Here is a 20,013-nt window from a genome sequence, read left to right as displayed (position 1 = left end):
GTGAGCAAGGTGAAGTACGAAACATATCTAACGGCCGTAACTAAGGAAACTGATTTTCAATTTTGAAAGGGGACAGATAAAGCTGTCTCTTAACCCTATATTCATTATAATAAACATTTTACGTTTGTTTTAAAATGTACTTAGCAGTTCACTGAACACTGTTTGTTTTGAGTTTCGCGCAAAGGTACACGAGGGCTATCTGCGCTAGCCGTCCCTAATTCAGAAGTGTAATACTAGAGGGGAGGCAGCTAGTCATCACCACCTACCGCCAACTCTTGGGCTATTCTTTTACTAACGAATAGTGGGATTGACCGTCACATTATAATACCCACACGGCTGAAAAGGCGAACATGTTTAGTGCAGCCGGGATTCGAACCCGCGGCCCTCAGATTACGAGTCGAACGCCTTAACCCACCTGGCCATGCCAGACCCGAACACTAACTAACAGTACCAGTAGGTAAATAAGACACTAGAAAAATTACTAAACGCATTTACGAACTTACGCTTCCTGTATTCCACGTTATTATTGTAGTTTAATAACTATTTGGTTCTACAAAGACGGATATGCTTGGCACAAAGGCGAATGGTTTTATTACAAAAGTTTTTTCTATATATACATTTTATCATAATAGTAATAAAAATAACTCCATTCCAGTTACAAAGTGTAAGCATCACACTTGTCGTATACATAAACTTTAAAAGTTATTGTTATGAATACAACAACTTAAAAGTCGATGACGTACACACCTATACGTATGTATGTATATACACATATGCGACTTAGAACACAATTTTTCACACATTTCATTCTCTTTAAGTTTAAAATATCTTTATCATTAGACATTTACCTAGCTGTATATTTTAATGATTTATAACCATCGTAGTATAAATCTTAAGAGATAATAATTATTAATACGAATAGAAAGGTATTTTCCAAACGTTTTCTCTATACATATTTTTATTTACAGAAAAACTAGGTCAAAAATTAGAATTAGAATCTTTAGTGAAGCTTGGGTCATCAAGTCCTGCTGTTCGTTTGTCATTAGCATTTACAGCAGGAGTCCCATCATCACAGCTTACGTTTTTCAATGGTACAGGTTTCTCGGATTGTTTTTCTTCCTTTGGTAATATCAGTTTCTCTAATGCCATAAAAGGACTTTCAAACGCAAGAGAACCCACAAACGCCAATAACATGGTCATAACAAGGAAGCCAAATAAGCAGTAAACCTGATAAAGTAACAGAAGAATATTCAGTTTAAAAACAGGACTGTGCTGTGCTTATAAATCATTTCTCTCTACCACCAATCTTAATTACTTAACGGTAAAGTTGTAGGCTTGTAAAATTAAAAGTCGAATTTCGATACGGTGTGCGACAAAAACTCAATAACGTTAAAACATAACTTGTCATATTTTCACTAATGTTCTGAATTTGAAACAATGTTTAATAGCAAAAAAAGATAATTTTGATACAATATTTGATTAAAAGAAACACCATTATTTTAATGCAATATTTGGTAAAACTCACTATTGTTTGGATATAATGTTTGATAAAAAACTCTCCATTGTTTGAATACAATATTTAATAAAAACTCGCCATGGTTCGGATATAATGTTTGATAAAAACTCGCCATTGTTCGGATATAATGTTTGATAAAAACTCGCCATTGTTCGGATATAATGTTTGATAAAAAATCGCCATTGTTCGGATATAATGTTTGATAAAAAATCGCCATTGTTCGGATATAATGTTTGATAAAAAATCGCCATTGTTCGGATATAATGTTTGATAAAAACTTACCACTGTTCGGATATAATCTTTGATAAAAACTTACCACTGTTTGGATATAATGTTTGATAAAAACTCGCCATTGTTCGGATATAATGTTTGATAAAAACTTACCACTGTTTGGATATAATGTTTGATAAAAACTTACCATTGAAACTTACCATTGTTCGGATATAATGTTTGATAAAAACTTACCACTGTTTGGATATAATGTTTGATAAAAACTTACCACTGTTCGGATATAATGTTTGATAAAAACTCGCCATTGTTCGGATTTAATGTTTGATAAAAACTCGCCATTGTTCGGATATAATGTTTGATAAAAACTCGCCATTGTTCGGATATAATGTTTGATAAAAACTCGCCATTGTTCGGATATAATGTTTGATAAAAACTCACCACTGTTTGGATATAATGTTTGATAAAAACTCGCCATTGTTCGGATATAATGTTTGATGAAAACTTACCATTGTTCGGATATAATGTTTGATAAAAACTTACCACTGTTTGGATATAATGTTTGATAAAAACTTACCACTGTTCGGATATAATGTTTGATAAAAACTTACCACTGTTCGGATATAATGTTTGATTAAAAACTCACCATATTGTAATGAGAAAAATAAAAGTTGGTTTTCTGCTGTCCAGTGTGATACCACATCACCAACGGATGAACAAGGTAGGCCAGGTAACTTAATCTCCCTAAGGGAATGAATGCTTTCCAAGACAGAAGGCCATTGACGGGGCCTAAAGTAGGAAACGTTAACACTTTGTACACATTCCAACTCAATATTACAATAATGCCAATAACTTAAGTATTTTGTCTTATCACTCTGTGTGTGCGATGTGGGATGACATAAAATTATATAATATTGGTTTGTTTAGCTATGTTCAGTTAGAGCAGATGTTACAAGTACATTTTCGTATGGAACAAGTAAAATGAAACATCTAATAAGGAAATGTGATTTAAAACATTTCTTAAGAAAGGTTACCAAACTCATGAAAATAGGTAAAGGCAAGAGCAATGACGTAGTTTCAAACAAGGCAGGAATAATGATATAGTTACGTCTTATTTACATCAATCAAACTAACCGTAAATTAACTCAATACTGATACTGATTTCAGCAAAAGTTATTCACAATAAATAAATATTCATGCGATCTTATCCTAATATGCGTTTACTTCACATTTGCTAAAATCAGATGAAGCTAAGACAACCAGTTCAAAATTCAAAAGTAATGTTAGCCATAAGTCCATCCTCGAAACTAATAATAATGTGTTATAAGGGTGAGGGTGAAATTCAGTTATTTTTACTTACCAAAAGATGGTTGGTAGCTACTACTGATTAATAATATAATTTTAGTATCACGTATGTAGAATATTAATTATCATTGATATTGATTCTTTATAAGTCTCCATGACAATACTACTATCAAGTATCATTAACACAAGCTATAAATGGTTGGACTTAGTGATACGAACACACACACACACACAAAACTTCTAATTTGTTTTTCTTTTTAAAATGATGTAACTCAAAAGTAATGAATTTAAAAGTTAGGAATAGAACAAAAATCGTATTGCTTAAATTTAAATCTACTTTACGTACACCACGTTAACACATCTCGAACTGGAATCAGTGCTCTATAATAATTGCACACTGAACAGCAGCCTATCATTAGGCTTAACTTGAGAAATTATTTCAGCCAAATTAAGGTTAAATGTCATGACTAGTTTACCGTAAATCATCCACTGAAGAGTGAATCAAGAATGAAATATTTGATTTAACAGAATGTGAGTAAATCACATTAATTAAACAGCATAAATGGTTTTAAAAACCAAAAGTTTCTTACCACCGTGTCCAGTCACGCAAGCTATCGTCAACCAAGCTAAGCCTAATGACCACGCTGTTCGATGAGTAGCTGTATAAATTGCCGCCCCCTCAGTACTAGGTAAGTGCCCTTTGTTCCACGGGTAAATTCCATATATTACATAAAGGTTGCAAGCAATGGAAAGACACCATCCGACTACTTGGATAATCTACAGTTACGAAATACATGAGTGAAAAAATATTAATAAACCGAAGTTAAAAAAGTTTCACTTTTACTTTAGGAAAACTCTGTGGATATATATGTGTACACTATAATCATAAAATATTCAAACCATAAACCAAAACACATTAACATGATTTTTTAATTAAAAATCATTTTAAATACGTTTCTCATTTTAACAACAAAAAAGGGGTATCCTAAGATACAAGCCACAACGTGGGTCTATAAAATGCACCCTAGGTTTTAGAGGTGACTGCAGAAGTAAGCTCCACAATGCGGTGGAAATATACCCTCTATCAGTCTCTCTCTCTCTCTTGTGTGTTAAAATACATCGAAATATCCTGCCATGAACTGCATTAAAATATTCATTGCAAAACATTATTTCAGTCAAAAATGATAACATACTTTAGTAATAATAAACTTTCACATAGTATTGCGGCCCGGTATGACCAGGCGGTTAGTGCATTCGACTCGAAATCTGAGGGTCGTAGGTTCGAATCCCCGTTACACCAAACATTCTCGCCGTGTGGGCGTTATAATGTGAAGGTCAATCCTACTATTCGTTTATAAAAGAGTTGCCCAAGATTTCGCGCTGGGTAATGGGGGGATTAGTTGCCTTTTCGCTAATTTCACACTGCAAAATTAGGGACGGCTAGCGCAAATAGTCCTAGTGTTGTTTTACGCGAAATTCTAGAAACAAACACAAAGTATTGATTCACTCAATTGGTCATTAGGATCTTCCGATAGACAGAAAGCTATTTGAAGAATTGTGAAACATTTCGTACTCTAAATGTTTAAAAGTGATTTTTAAAAGACATTACACTGTTAAATTTTCGTGCTTACGTCTATATTGCTTCCATCTGAAGTCCTATTTATATTTAGGAAGAGTTGTGACAGCCCTTGGATATAATCTTGGTAAGTAGTGTGTCATATTAGTATCATGATACTAATTTGTTTGTTTTTTTCAATCACAGCACTTCAAACTACATTCAGAGGAAGAAAGAAATGCTTGTACATGATACTAACTCTAAAGCCCTGGTTCAAACAGAAAAGGTTTATTTTTTCATGTTTTTCTTTCCTTGTTTGTCTTCCATAGCTTTTTTAAAATACACTAAAACTTTCCCTGTAATATGAGCTATACACTAAGGATTGTGACAGCATGAGCAGTACACTAGGAGCTATAAGAGCGCCAACTGGACACTGGAGGCTATAACAGCGTCAACTGGACTCTAGCCTCCAAGGCTAGAGTATTTGCCTTCCCCTTGTCCATCAATTGAAAATTAGAAACGACAAGCATAGTAAGATATCGAGTAGCTTTGCGGAAATTTGCAGTTTCCCAAAATGAAAAATAAAATTCAATCAGAAAGTATTCACGAAACTTACCGAAGGTTAACAACAGCATAGCAACGGCCGTTAGATTAAGAACATTATAACAACAGCCGTTTTCGGCAATCGTTCGTTAATGCAAGTCTCTTAGAAACAAAACAACAAACTGAGCCATTGAAAGGTAAAAATAACAAACTGATAACTTAATAAATAGTCGGATACTGAAAAGAGAAATAAATCCAGTGTTTGTTAAAGCTATTGGTTAAAGTCTTACCGGTTTGAGTTTAATGTTTTTATGTGTCATAAGGAAATAGGCCACAAAAATTCCCACGCAATACGGTCCCATACGACAGTACGGTTTAATGTATATCTTCTCGAACTGATCCATCGTTCTCCTTCGAAAGATAAATTTGAGTGATGTTATTTAATATATTCAAAACACCTGCTTTAGAATCACACTGTAAGATGGATGGAACACCGAATTCAATAAAGCTGTCTTGTTTTGCAAGATCATTTATAAGAATAAGAAAAGTTGTCTTTAAGAGAAGTCCTAGCGAATTTTGTATGTAACAAATCATAATATTTTATAGGAAAACAACTTTATTAAGTTTTCTTTTCTTATCAGCTGTCGCTTTCAATGTTTACTAATAATTGGAGTGAAATGCTTGCATTTACTCACCAAATAGACTTATAAAATCTGATGAAACCGAACAAGTCTGAATTGGAAGTGATTATGATTGGAGCTGATTATCTCATTAAACCGACTGTGTCCGAGTCAAACATGATTATGTATTAGCCACTTAGCTTTAAACGTACATTAGGTTTAACTATTAAGATGATTCAAAGAGTTAATATTTAAAAAAAAAAAGAAAAGAACCTTGTATCCATTAGTAACAACAGAATTAATATCAGACGTTGCTTACTTAGCACTCATTTTATGGCTATCGGTAGAAACTTAAATAATGCAGTGCATCAGGTACTTGATATCACATTTACGTGGTGTCCGTCTGAATCTTTTACTTGGGCAGCAATTCGGTAAACATTAGCTTATGCAATTTTGTAGGATTGAAAAAGCATTTTAAAAACAAAGAAATAAGTCTTACTCCATGTCTACATTTAATACACCGGACGGTGGGAAGTCATACAAGTAGTTCAGGACACCTGGTGTTACTGTGGTTCCCAGTAGAAACAGAAAGTTGATAAGTAGTCCCGCAATCGGCTTTCTGGGGAAAAAGTACCATTTTAGTTATAGTGCCAAAAGAATAGTTTAACATAAAATAGTTTCTTTGACAAGATTCTTCACACAGAGTATTCTTGATGAAACTTAATGGAATGGATGGCAACTGACTTCTAGAAACACAAGTGTAGTGGACGACGTTTCGGAAGTCTTCCGCCTTTAATTTTCTGAAATTTGGTTTGTTTTGAATTTCGCGCAAAGCTACACGAGGACTATCTGCGCCAGCCGTCCCTAATTTAGCAGTGTGAGACTAGAGGGAAGGCAGCTAGTCGTCATCACCCAATGCCAACTCTTGGGCTACTCTTTTACCAATGAATAGTGGGATTGAGCATCACTTATAAAGCCCCCACGGCTGAAAGGGCGAGCTTTTTTGGTGTGACGGGGATTCGAACCTACGACCCTCAGATTACGAGTCGAGTGTCTTAACCACCTGGTCATGTTTTCTGAAGTCTTTTGAAACGTCGTTTTTTACACTTTGGTTTATACAACAGGCCGTTACCATCCATTCAACTTAGTTTCACTATAAAATACTCAGTTTTTTAAAGAGATATTGAACGAAAAAATACTAATCCTTTCACTTTTTTGCATCCAAATACTTGTGTAAAAGTCGTATGGAGTTTTTGTGCTTTCGTCAATGTTTTTAGTGCAATTACCACTTTGGAACTTGAAAACAAATATCATAAAATGTTTAGATTTCTTATTATTCTTCCTTCTGTTTTCTTTTTGTCACATGATAATTAAAAACCAAAACAAAGGTGTCAATCAGTTAGACTAGGGTGACATGGTTTCAACCAGAGTATCTACTTTTATAATTACCCTTAACTATTAACAATTTTTAAAGTTAGTTTTTGTTTACTAGTGTTTATTTATGAGCTAAACTGCAAGAACAAAGAAAACTCGTCAGTAATATATATATAAAATAATATTAGCAATAAAACTAATAGCAACTTTAATAACATTACTTTTAGTAGTCCTGTGCGGATTTCCATACGTTTTAACATGAAACGAACTCCAAGTTAAGAGAAAAACCACAAACTCATATAAATATGATTGGTTTTGTGGTTAGGATTTCGAGATATGGATCGGAAGGTTTAAAGTTCGAGCCACATATTTCACCAAATACATTTAACTTGGAGAGAATTATACCCCTGTCAGTAAAATCCGTTATTCATTTAAGAACAGTGGTATAAACATTGGATTCTTATAAATGGTTACCATTCCTTTGGTTAAGAGATCGGATTAGTTCTGACTGAACCACAGCCGTTTAATCCAGGTGCTTCTCAAGTCATGATCAACCAATAAGTAGAAAGTGTAGGCTAAAAATTCGTAACATAAATGTAGTGATGGTATATGAATACACCATCACAATAAAACTTACTTATAGAGAGGAATCAAGATCAAGGGTGTCAACACAAAGAACTGCATATCATTGGACAGGTACCATCCATGGGCAAGACACTGAAAACAGAAAGTTTCTTTACAATGGTTCAAGTATATATCAGTTAACGTTTCTGTGTTCCCTAAGTAAGATATACTTTCATTAATGGTATTGATTATACTATCTAGTATATATATATATATATATCGAAGATCAATTATTTCTTATTTTGATTCATTATTTACTGTTATAATTTCACTATAATGGATGTTTTGCACTCTTAACTTAATATATGTATTTAGGGCTAACCTAAGTCTCCTAAACTGGACGAGTGTGTGTTTTTCTTAAAGCAAAGCCACATCGGACTATCTGCTGAGTCCATCTAAACTGAACGAATCTCGGGAGGTATTACTGGGATTACGACCGAGAATGTCGTTGACAGCGAGCTTACCCAACTGATGAAACAGTGGATTCTGATATGTTTGTAAGTAGAAACGTAAGTAAATAAACATTTATATTCAATTAGCTACGCTGATGGTCAGAACGATTCTTATCTTCACTGTAAGTACGTATCTAGCTTACTGTGGTTGAAAATCATTATTTGATGACCGAATACCAATAAATATATTAGCCGTTTTAATCATATTAGTAATTTTAACTAATCCACAGCTGTGGACAGAGGTGAAAATAATTTTGAGGGGATCGTTTAGTAAATGTATCAAGGAACTAGAATGATCACGTCTTTTTTGAAATGTCGATAATTAACTACACGCTATTATTAGTTTATCACTTGTGAAACTAGATCATTGTTTATAGTAGTGGATATTCTAACTTTAATACGTTGTTATAACTTTTGTTTAAAGTTAAATTACGAGTACATTGTTGCTAAGCCTTACTGGTCATCAAAGGGTTAAAAATATACTTTTTTTTTCATTCAAGTAAGTTCACTGTTTTGCATAGAAATGTGGAATTTATACTCGTTGGGCATCCTGTGTGACAACGCTAAGTTTACCAATTTAAAATGCTGAACTCCGAGGTTCGATAACTAATGCTAGACACTGAAGATAGTCAAAATGTCTGAATGTGACTTTGCTGTAAAACAAACTATAAACAGCTGACATTTTCATTGGTTCTTCAGTTACAAATATCTTACAACTACGATTCATCTTTGCATAATACAAAACTGTAGTTATATTTTAGAAAGAGAACAACACATACTTTGTATAAACGAACTTAGCAATAGCCACAGTTCTGAAGTATAGTTTGATTTTGAATTTCGTCCAAAATTACACGAGGGGTATCTGCGCTAGTCGTCCCTAATTTAGCAGTGTGAGACTAGAGGGAAGGCAACTAGCTAGTCATCACCACTTATCCCCAACTCTTGGGTTATTCTTTTACTAACGAATAGTGGGATTAACCGCCACTTATAACGCCCCCACGGCTGAAAGGGCAATCATGTTTGGTATGATGGGATTCGAAACTGCGACCCTAGATTATGAGTCGAGGGCTCTAACTATCTCGCCATGCCAGGCCACGTTCCGAAGTAACACCAGTTTGAAGACAGTAGAAACACAGATCTCTTTATCGAATAATTATAATTTGTGTTAAGAAAACGCTCCACAGGATTCATAGGGAAAGATAACAGTGATATGAACATAAAAAAATATTGTCTTAGATAACTAATTACTAGAAGAAAAACTCTTATTTTCAAGAATCTGTAACAGATTTTTGATTATTATTTTTAAACATCACTTACTATTTCTTCGAACTTGACGAGGTTGTTGATGTACAAAAGAGACGCCCACCAAGATTTTTCACAAAAATTTGCTTGTGTTACGACAATATCGTTCCAAAACGGGCCGCGCGACATGGCTTTCCAAACAACAGTGAAGGTGATAACGAGAGCATATGGTGGCGTCAATCTTTAGTTTGAAAAATGAATACTTAACTAAGTTATGGAAGTGATAGATAATCATGCCTAGAATTAAATATTTTAACACACATTACAGTGTTTCTATGGCTACAGTTAAAGTTCCTAAGGTACGTTACAGTGTTGTGTCTCTATGACTACAGTTAAAGTTCCTAAGGTACATTACAGTGTTGTGTCTCTATGGCTACAGTTAAACTTCCTAAGGTACGTTACAGTGTTGTGTCTCTATGGCTACAGTTAAAGTTCCTAAGGCACGTTACAGTGTTGTGTCTCTATGGCTACAGTTAAAGTTCCTAAGGTACGTTACAGTGTTGTGTCTCTATGGCTACAGTTAAAGTTCCTAAGGTACATTACAGTGTTGTGTCTCTATGACTACAGTTAAAGTTCCTAAGGTACGTTACAGTGTTGTGTCTCTATGGCTACAGTTAAAGTTCCTAAGATACGTTACAGTGTTGTGTCTCTATGGCTACAGTTAAAGTTCCTAAGGTACGTTACAGAGTTGTGTCTCTATGGCTACAGTTAAAGTTCCTAAGGTGCGTTACAGAGTTGTGTCTCTATGGCTACAGTTAAAGTTCCTAAGGTGCGTTACAGAGTTGTGTCTCTATGGCTACAATTAAAGTTCCTAAGGTGCGTCAGAGAGTTGTGTCTCTATAGCTACAGTTAAAGTTCCTAAGGTACTGTGCTATCTTTAAACTCAGTAAGTATTAAGCTATAATCCATAAGCAGTGTATAAAAACAATGAACATCATGTTTTGTACATTACCTTGTAACTTCTCTATCCTGGAACAGTTATTTAGAAAACGAAGAAATAAATTTTCATTTATTGCTGAATATACATTAAGCAATAAGATTATTCTACTAGGAGTAAATTTAAAAAGTTACTATAACAGTGACTCACTAGTTTGTTACTAATTAAATACGGGTAGAATGTGTTATTATTAATACGAACATTTATAAACATTATTATGAAAAGGTTACTGTTGTGCATGGAGAACCCTTTACTACTTTTTAAACTTTTATTTGAATAAACAAATATATAAAAATAAGATATTCATATAGTTTTATATAGTTGTTTAATAATAATTACCAAGTAAACACCAGATAGACAGTATTTTTCTAAGATGTTTAACCTACCTTAAAAACCGATGAAAATAGTACAAAGGTAAATTTAAATGGCCGCTATTTTTCTTCATCACTTTTAAGGTAACGTAGGTAACCAGTAAACCACTAAAAATTAAAATAAAACAGTTTTTGTGATATTACATAAACCAAGAGAAGTTGAAAAGATACTATTTTAATAAACATAAATATACGCTGCTGGCCAAAATCTTAAGGCCAATGAACATAATGAAAAAATATGCATTTTGCGTTCTTAGACTCAACCACTTATTTGAGTCGAGCTTCGAAAGATGAAAATAAGAAAAGGGAAAATTAAAATAAAAACTTTTTTAGCATTTAATAGGAAAAATGTGAACACTGTGAAATTAGCCTAAATACTAGCTGGTCAAAAGTTTAAGACCATACCAAAAAGAAGTCCTAAACAAGGTAGGAAATGCCAAACAAGAGGTCTCAGTAGTGAGTTACACGGCCGTCATTGCGAATAACTGCAAACATTCGCTTTGGCATGGTCGATATAAGCGTTTGCAGAAGGCTGGCTGGAATGTTATTCCAAGTGGTGAAGATGGCTCCACGAAGATCATGCACTGTTTGGAATTGACGTCCATTTCTATAGACTTCCTTTGCCATCCAACCCCAAATATTTTCAGTGGGGTTCAGTTCGGGCGAACACGTTGGATAGTCCAAAAGGATCACGTTATTCACCATGAAAAAGTCATTTGTCCTACGGGCATTGTGGATTGCAGCGTTGTCCTGCTGAAAGATCCAGTCATTTCCACACAAGCGAGGGCTTTCAGTCAATAAAGATGCTCTCTCCAACATGCCAGTGTAGCCAACTGCTGCTTGATGCTCCTTATAACCTGAAGCTACATTGAGAAAGCACCCCAGATCATGATGGAACCTCCTCCACGGTGTCGTGTAGAAAATGTCTCCAGTGCGATATCCTTCTCGTGTCGGGAATGTTGGAAGCTATCAGAGAACAAAACCTTCTTCCACTTTTCTACATCCCATGTTTGGTGCTTTTTCAGCAAAGTTTAATCGAGCTATTTCGTGGTGTGGAAGAAGGTGTGGCCTTTGAAGACGTTTACGGTTCTTAAAGCCCTTCTCTCGTAAATCCCGTTTTATTGTTCTTGAGCTGCATTCTCCGTCCGTAAGGGCCCTAATCTGGTTCTACGATTGGCTGGTGTCTTGTCGGACAACCCGTCGAATCCTCCTGCTCAACGCCATCGAAATTTTCTTGGGCCGACCACTTGAAATTCTCGTTCCGTATCCCTCAGAAATTTGCAACAGCAGTTTTACTACGCCCAATCTCACCAGCGATGGCACGTTGAGAGAGACCTTGCTTTTGCAGTTCGACAATTTTGCCACTCTTTCAACCTTTTAGCCTTTGCCATGTTTTTACCCAGTGTAGCACAGGAGATGTCAATGGGAGATGTTGACAACGCTAATGCTTGAACACAAATGACTATATTTCGTTTCGTGTTTACCGATTAACGCTTCGTTTTAGTATGGTCTTAAACTTTTGACCAGCTCGTATTTAGGCTAATTTCATAGTGTTCACATATTCCCTATTAAATGCTAAAAGTTTTTTTTTTATTTTCCCTTTTCTTATTTTCATCTTTCAAAGCTCTACTCAAATAAGTGGTTGAGTCTGACAACGCAAAATGCACATTTTTTTCTTTATGTTCATTGGCCTCAAGATTTTGGCTACCAGTTTATGTTAGCAGGCAGACAGAAATTAAATTAAAATATGTAAACAATAAGGATTTGTTATTCAGTAAGATAAGATTTTAAGATACTCTTAAAATGTTGACTTTAAACTAAATACGAGGTTAAATAATATTTGAGAGAAGATGAAGTAGACGTTAAACTGTTTGCTCGTTGTTAAACGACAACTACATCACTGTTTGTACTGTATTTATCAAGCCAACTAACAAACGTAACTTATTATACTTCACAACTTTAAACATTAACAATTCACAAACTACCTAGATGACGTTCTCGAATGTTTGAGATATGTTTTTGTTTACTTGTACTTTTGGCTACGCCAGTAACTTCTCGAACTTTCTCATTTTTTTATATTTTGTATATAAACACCTGTCGACTCTCCAGATTCGTCAGTAATCGACATAACTAAAGGGTGTTGTGATCATGTGTCTGCTAGGTCTAGTGAAGTTCAGTGAATTATTTTGTTGATTTTTAGTCCTTGTCCATAAAAATGCAAAGATTTTTGAACATTAATAAGAAGTGTGGGAGTAAAGAAAAGAATGGCGAACCACAGAGCAGTGGAAAAGTTGTGAAGAAACGGAAATATGACGATAGTTATCTAGATTTTGGTTTTGCTTCAATAGATGTCAATCATGAAGAGTGTCCACAGTGTGTATCATGTTTTGAAGTCTTGGCTCCAGAGTGCATGCTTCCAAGTAAACTAAATCATCACTTAGAGACTAATCATTTTAACATGGCTGGTAAATCACATGATTAAAAGAATTGAAAGAACAAAAAGGTACATTTTTGAAACAAACATCAATACCTAGCATACTACAAGGTGGCACATAGAGTCACGAAATGTAAAAAGCCTCACACAATCGCAGAACATTATGGTTGGTGAATCTGCGGGAAGATTGCTTCAAAAGGTGCCTTTATCCAACAATACTAATAGTCGTAGAATCCAATACATGGCTGAATACCTCAATGATCAGCTAATTGAAAAATACGAAAGGGAAAGAATTCGGGTTACAGCAAGATGAGGCGACAGACAGTAACAAGGATGCTCATTTGACTTGCTACACACGGTTCATGGATGGTGACAAAATTGTGGAAGATCTTCTCTTTTGTAAAAGTATCACTGCAGGTACAAAAACTCAAGACTTGTTTGAGATCCTTGACATTTTTATATGTATGAAAACAACTCAGACTGGACTAAGTGTGTTGGTGTCTGTACCGATGGTGGTTGCTCTATGTCCGGGTGTTATGAAGGATTGCAGGTACTCATACGAAACGAAGCTCTTGATGCACTGTGGACCCACTGCATAATTCACAGAGAAGCACTTGAGTCCTGCGCTTAACCTAGTCCTGGAAAGTGTGTCAAATGTGGTGAACTTTATAAAAACTTAGCCGCAGAAGGCAATTAAAAAAAAAAAACAACTGCGTGTGTTTTCTAATAGCAAAGCCAAATCGGGCTATCTGCTGAGTCCATTGAGGGAAATCAAACCTCTGATTTTAGCATTATAAATCCGTGGACTTATCGCTTACCAGTGGGGAACAATAAATGTGTGAGGATGTGAGATCTGAGCACACATTTTTGTTGTACTACTGTAACTCACGATGGCTCTCCCATGGGAATGTACTGTACCGTGTGTTCGAATTATGAAAGGATCTCTACTCTTATCTCGAAGAAGAAGAACATGAATGTGCTAAAAGCTTCTTGGATACTGATTGTTTGTAAAAAATTATCATATCTGTGTGGTCTCTTCGAAAAACTGAATGCGTTGAATCTCTCCCTGCAGGGAAGCAACACGCACATTCTGAAACTCGCAGAGAATATTTCAGCCTTCAGAAAAAAGTTACTACTATGGAGAATAAAAATGAATGAAGGTGATGGCAAAGACTGTTTCCCCCTGTTACAGCAATTTGTCGCATTCAATGAAGTTGATTTCACACACGAACTAAAATTTGTTTTGAGGAGCACCTAACACAGTTCAGTGACTTGTACGAAAATTATTTTCCAGAAGATATGGAGAAGTTTGCATGGATCCAAGACCCATTCAAGGCTAAGGCCCCATCTGAATATGCCTCTTCAAAAGAAGAAAATCTTATTGCGCTTATTGTGACAAGACTTTAAAACAAAATCGGGCAGCATGGAACTAACTGAGTTTTGGATATCAGTAAAAGATGAATATCTGCCGCTAAGTGCTGAAGCTCAGCGAATCCTATTCCATTTGTGACGTCATATCTCTACGAAGCTGGATTTTCGGCAACTGCTGTGATAAAAAGCAATTATTGCGCGAAAATCAATGTGGAACAAGAAATGAGGGTGGTGGTGTCCAATCTGATTCCAAGGTTTGAGAAGCTGTACAGTTCTCAACAGGTGCACACATTCCATTAGTAACTGTGGTTATTTAAAAATGAAAAAAAATGTTATTTTTACTTTCAACTTACGTGTATTATTCATTCAAACAACTACTGAGTTGTTTGTTTGTTTGTTTGTTTGTTTTTTAATTTCGCATAAAGCTACTTGAGGGCTCTCTGTGCTAGCCGTCCCTAATTTAGCAGTGTAAGCTAGTCATCACCACCCACCGCCAACTCTTGGGCTACTCTTTTACCAACGAATAGTGGGATTGACCGTAACGTTATAACGCCCCCACGGCTGAAAGGGCGAGCATGTTTGGCGCGACGGGGATGCGAACCGCGACCCTCAGATTACGAGTCGCATGCCTTAACACGCTTGGCCATGCCGGGCCCGCTACTGAGTTGTTAGGACACAAATACTTATGTATTAAGTTGTTTTGACCTAACTACTTAATAAACGGAACTGTAAGGTTTTTCTTTTTGCCTAGGGGCGCCGTGATAAAAAATTGCTGAGACACTAAGGGCACTGTAAACTGAAAAAGTTTGAAATACGCTACTTTATGGAGTCATCTGTTGTGTCCAACGTCGGGAATCGAGCCCAAAGATTTTAATTTTGTAAGTCCATAAACTTACCTGGTCCACCTAAGGACTTGGTTACAAATAAATTATATTATTTGTTAAGTTTCTTAAATAACAAATACTACCTTTAATTACATGCCATCTAGCATATTCCCTCTAGTGGTGAAATGTCACAAATTAATGTCTTCGGTGTTTCATCTATAAGCCCTGTATGGCCAGGCAGTTAAGGCAGTTGACTCGTAATCTGATGGTCGCGGGTTCGAATACTCGTCACACCAAACATCCTCGCTCTTTCAGCCGTGGAGGCGTTATAATGTGATGGCTAATCCCACTGTTCGTTGGTAAAAGAGTAGCCCAAGATGCCTTCCCATCTAGTCTTACACTGCAAATTTAGAGAAGGCTAGCGCAGATAGCCCTTGTGTAGCTTTGCGCGAAATTCAAAATCAAGCAAACACTTCGTTTGTAGTTTATGATATAAACAACTTGAGGTCATAAAACAGACAAATATGACAATTGTAAAGTGTTGTGAATAATTTTTGAATTAAAAATACTTTTTCACTGTTTTATCTAACATTCTTCCTTCTGATTGCCTCAATATTTCACACTAGTGGTCAAGAGGTTACTTGTTAAAAAATAAATACGTTATGGATAATTCATGATGACCAGAAACTCACTTGAAATAAAAACATATTTTAAGGACAGCTGGTACGGGTACTAAAAACTTTAATTGAAAGTGTTTGTTATTTTTACAAATTGTCTTTGTTAACCTGAAGATGACCCAAGAGGGTCGAAACGTTCTTCTGTACTCCATTTTAATTAAAGTTTTTAATATCCAAAATAATAATAAATTATTCATGGATAAATTTAACCGAGGAATTTCATTAAAATCTATTTACACTGAGCGTTCAAAGATTTATAAATGTAAAGTATTACTTGGTCTTTAGAGGTTCTAACTTTCTACGATTTGAAACCAACTGAACAATGATTCGCCGGCGCAGATTGCCCTCGAGTAGCTATGCGCGAAGTTTAAAACAAACAAACTGATTCACTGAGATAATACAATTCGCTATAAGAATTGTATTTAAAGCCTGTCTCACCTCATGAAGAAAAATGTGTCAACAGAAAATGTAGCGTTGGAAACGGCAAGGAATGCAAAGCTTGTAGTAATGTCTGTCATCTTAAAAAGGTTTCCTGAAATAAATAAATCATATAAAAAACTATAAAGTTTATTATAAGTCAAATAATTTAAGCCATGAAAACAGCTAAAACTACTATATTTCACCATGAAATGTATCGGATATATTAGGTAATACAAGGAAATACATTTAAAAAAACGCTAAACTAATTTACGAAAATATTATTTAATAGTCTACTTACCAACTGATTGAAAATTCACGAAAGTGTAAGTATGGCCAATCAAAACCCAAGTCATACTTAGAAACCGGATGCCATGTAGCGCCCCCATAGTATCAGAATTTGTTTTCGTATTCAAAATTTTCTTTCCATTTGTATAGACAGAAAAGCATAGAAGAAATCGAGATAATTTGCCTGAAAAACAACAAAAAATTGTTATGGAAATACACGTATGTCGTATTTTTATTTTATTTTTATTTCATTTTATTTTAAAGTAATTTTTCTTTTCTTTTCTAGCTATTTATACCATGCTAACCCTTAAATTCCTGTCGTTTGTTCACAATGGTAATTACTCTCGAGGTCAGTATTTTTCATTATTTAGAGAAAGTTCATGTTTTAACAATTCAAACACACAATCACACTGAGTAACAGAATGAGCTTTGCTCGGCATGATTTGATTATTCAAATATTCTCAAGACGCGACACAATAAAGTTGTTTGTTATTAAGTACAAAGCTATCAGTGCTGTGCCAACCACAGGTATCGAAACCTGGTTGTTAGCATTAATAAGCCTTCAGAATTAATGCAGTGCATAAAAAACGCCCCCAGCTGATGGTGTTTTTTTACTTTTTTTGTGGCTCACGTGTTATAAGGGGCTTTAACCTAGAAAGTTATAAACCAACAAGTTATTTGTTGATAAATAGTTTAGAAAAATCTGTTTAAAACGCCAATGAACACGAGTGATTGATAATTAATTATGGCATTAACATTAGGCTTAGCTCAAGTGACTCTTGAATACGACAGATAATTTAATGTTTGAAAATTTACTTTATACAATTACTTTGTTAGTCTTCCTCAAATGTTAAAAATTAACTCCATATTTTATTTCTGATCTAATAAAAACATAAATAAATTTTATGTTTGGTCTCGTACCTAATATATATATATATATACATGGTAAATACTTTATACGTTCTTTTTACAATACGTACTCACTCTTCGAAGTTGATAATGCATCGTTATTACTCGCAAATGTTTTTCTCTGGAGATACAAGACGTCTAGTAACGTACCAAGAACAAGAAGAGAGAGAAGGATACCAAATAGGACTCTAAAAGAAATAAAGAAATAAAATATGTGAAACTTGACACATAACAGCCATTTGTAACACTCTCTATAAGTTATTGTCTGTTGTTGTTTTTTATTTTTAAGCGCAAAGATACGCAAAGTGATATCTGTGTTGTGCCCAAAATGGGTGTCAAATCTCGATTTTAAGAGTTATTAGTCTTCAGACTTACGGCCGAGTTATTGGTGGACTTCTTTATAAGAAATGCTTATGCTAACAAATGAATAGCTAATCGTAATAAATTTAATGTTGCTTTGTTGTTAAGCCCAAAGCTGAACAATGGACTATCTTCGCTGTGGTCGCCGTAGGGATTAAACCTGATATTTAACCCTCTAGTTTACTGCTGAACCAAATATGAGACTTGTGTATGACAGAACAAACATAAAAAACATTCGCAAGCAGTTTTAACCATAAATGAACCTAGTCTGCTGTTATTGGTTTCTGTAGCAATATAAACATGTTACATTGATTTCTAGAAGCAATATTTTGACCAAACAACAATTCAAATCTTATACTTACATAACGGAAATTTGTTCTGCTGTTAATGGAAATATTTCATTTCCTTCACATCTAGCTACATTCGTTTCAATGAGAACTTGAGATATAGCTAGAAACATATAAAAAAAGAAATACGTTTAAAGTGCATTCATGGTGTTTCAATGGCACGTGTAAATTGGTGAAAGGTACAGATAAATTAACATTTTTTTCAAAAAAATGGGGAGTCTCAAAGCAGAAAGATATCAAAGAAATGATTGGGTGTTTTTTTTTTTGCATTTGTCTGTGCAATGTTTCTTTATATATATATAATTATTTATTGATAAACGATAGATAAACTTACAACTTTTTAACAGAAGATTCAAGTCGATAACCGAACAAGAACTAGGAACACATAACCCAGCACGAGGCAACACGAAGGAAGTTAGTTCTCGAATAGATCCCGTAAAAGTACCGGAAGCGTCTCCCTGCAACGAAATATAACATAGGTAGTTATATCTACTCTAAATCTGTCCATCCTAACTTCCCATTTATAAGAAAATCTGTAACGTACATATATAAATTATTCAGTCCTGATGGAAGATAAGGCTTACCTACCTTTAAAAAAGATATGACAGTTATAACTGTAAATCATCTAAGATGTATTTGCGCCACGAAGTGTAATAATTGTACAGCTATAAACTGCTTATCTTGAAAATAGGTGGGTTCACTCTTCACTAAGTGTTGCATGTAATAAGGTGGGTTCACTCTTCACTAAGTGTTACACGTAATACGGTGGGTTCACTCTTTACTAAGTGTTACATGTAATACAGTTGGTTCACTCTTTAATTAGTGTTACATGTAATAAGGTGGGTTTACTCTTTACTAAGTGTTACATGTAATAAGGTGGGTTCACTCTTTAATTAGTGTTACATGTAATAAGGTGGGTACACACTTTACTATGCGTTGCATGTAATATGGTGGGTTCACTGTTACAATTACTGTTACATGTAATTAGGTAGGTACACTATTTACTAAGTGTTGCATGTAATAAGGTAGGTTCGCTCTTTAATTAGTGTTACATGTAATGCGGTGGGTTCACTCTTTACTAAGTGTTACATGTAATAAGGTAGGTTCACTCTTTAATTAGTGTTACATGTAATACGGTGGGTTCACTCTTTACTAAGTGTGCAATTACATAGTATTACAGTAATACGGTGGTTCACTCTTTACTAAGTGTTACATGTAATAAGATAGGTTCACTCTTTACTAAGTGTTACATGTAATATGATAGGTTCACTCTTTACTAAGTGTTACATGCAATAAGGTAGGTTCACTCTTTACTAAGTGTTACATGTAATAAGGTTGGTTCACTCTTTACTAAGTGTTACATGTAATTCGGTGGGTTCACTCTTTACAGTGTTGTATATTATCAGCTGGGAACATTCTTTAATGACATTAAAGTTTTAAGTTTTTAATGTCATATATTTATATTTATAAAGCTTTAGTTATTTTACTTACCCTCAAAACTTTTGTAAATTCATAAGCTCATCATAGTTTAAGGTATCGTTATGTGTTTGAGTCCTGTT

At 34.7% G+C, this 20,013-nt stretch overlaps 1 protein-coding gene across 2 annotated transcripts; it reads right to left on the bottom strand.

The window, feature by feature from the left end:
- Positions 1-563: 563 nt before the first annotated feature.
- LOC143243777 (nose resistant to fluoxetine protein 6-like) lies at positions 564-18,931 on the bottom strand. Of its 2 annotated transcripts, XM_076487416.1 has the most exons (13): positions 18,789-18,931; positions 18,470-18,557; positions 17,823-17,935; positions 16,852-17,022; positions 16,572-16,665; positions 10,843-10,935; positions 9,535-9,700; positions 7,779-7,858; positions 6,267-6,386; positions 5,438-5,558; positions 3,640-3,826; positions 2,391-2,533; positions 564-1,227 (listed from the first exon to the last, which is right to left on the bottom strand). In XM_076487416.1, the coding sequence occupies exons 4-13, from the start codon at positions 16,937-16,939 to the stop codon at positions 979-981; spliced, it is 1,341 nt and encodes a 446-aa protein (XP_076343531.1). In that variant the 5' UTR covers positions 16,940-17,022; positions 17,823-17,935; positions 18,470-18,557; positions 18,789-18,931; the 3' UTR covers positions 564-978. The 2 variants fall into 2 exon arrangements, with proteins under 2 accessions (XP_076343531.1, XP_076343530.1); XM_076487415.1 differs by lacking the exon at positions 18,789-18,931 and having other exon boundaries at positions 17,819-17,935.
- Between the last annotated feature and the right edge of the window lie 1,082 nt (positions 18,932-20,013).

This window comes from Tachypleus tridentatus, chromosome 2, assembly GCF_004210375.1.
Source record: "Tachypleus tridentatus isolate NWPU-2018 chromosome 2, ASM421037v1, whole genome shotgun sequence".
In the NCBI taxonomy this organism is placed as follows: Eukaryota; Metazoa; Arthropoda; class Merostomata; order Xiphosura; family Limulidae; genus Tachypleus; species Tachypleus tridentatus.
Note: the sequence above shows the minus strand (reverse complement) of the source record. Positions and strands in the feature narration are given on the sequence as shown.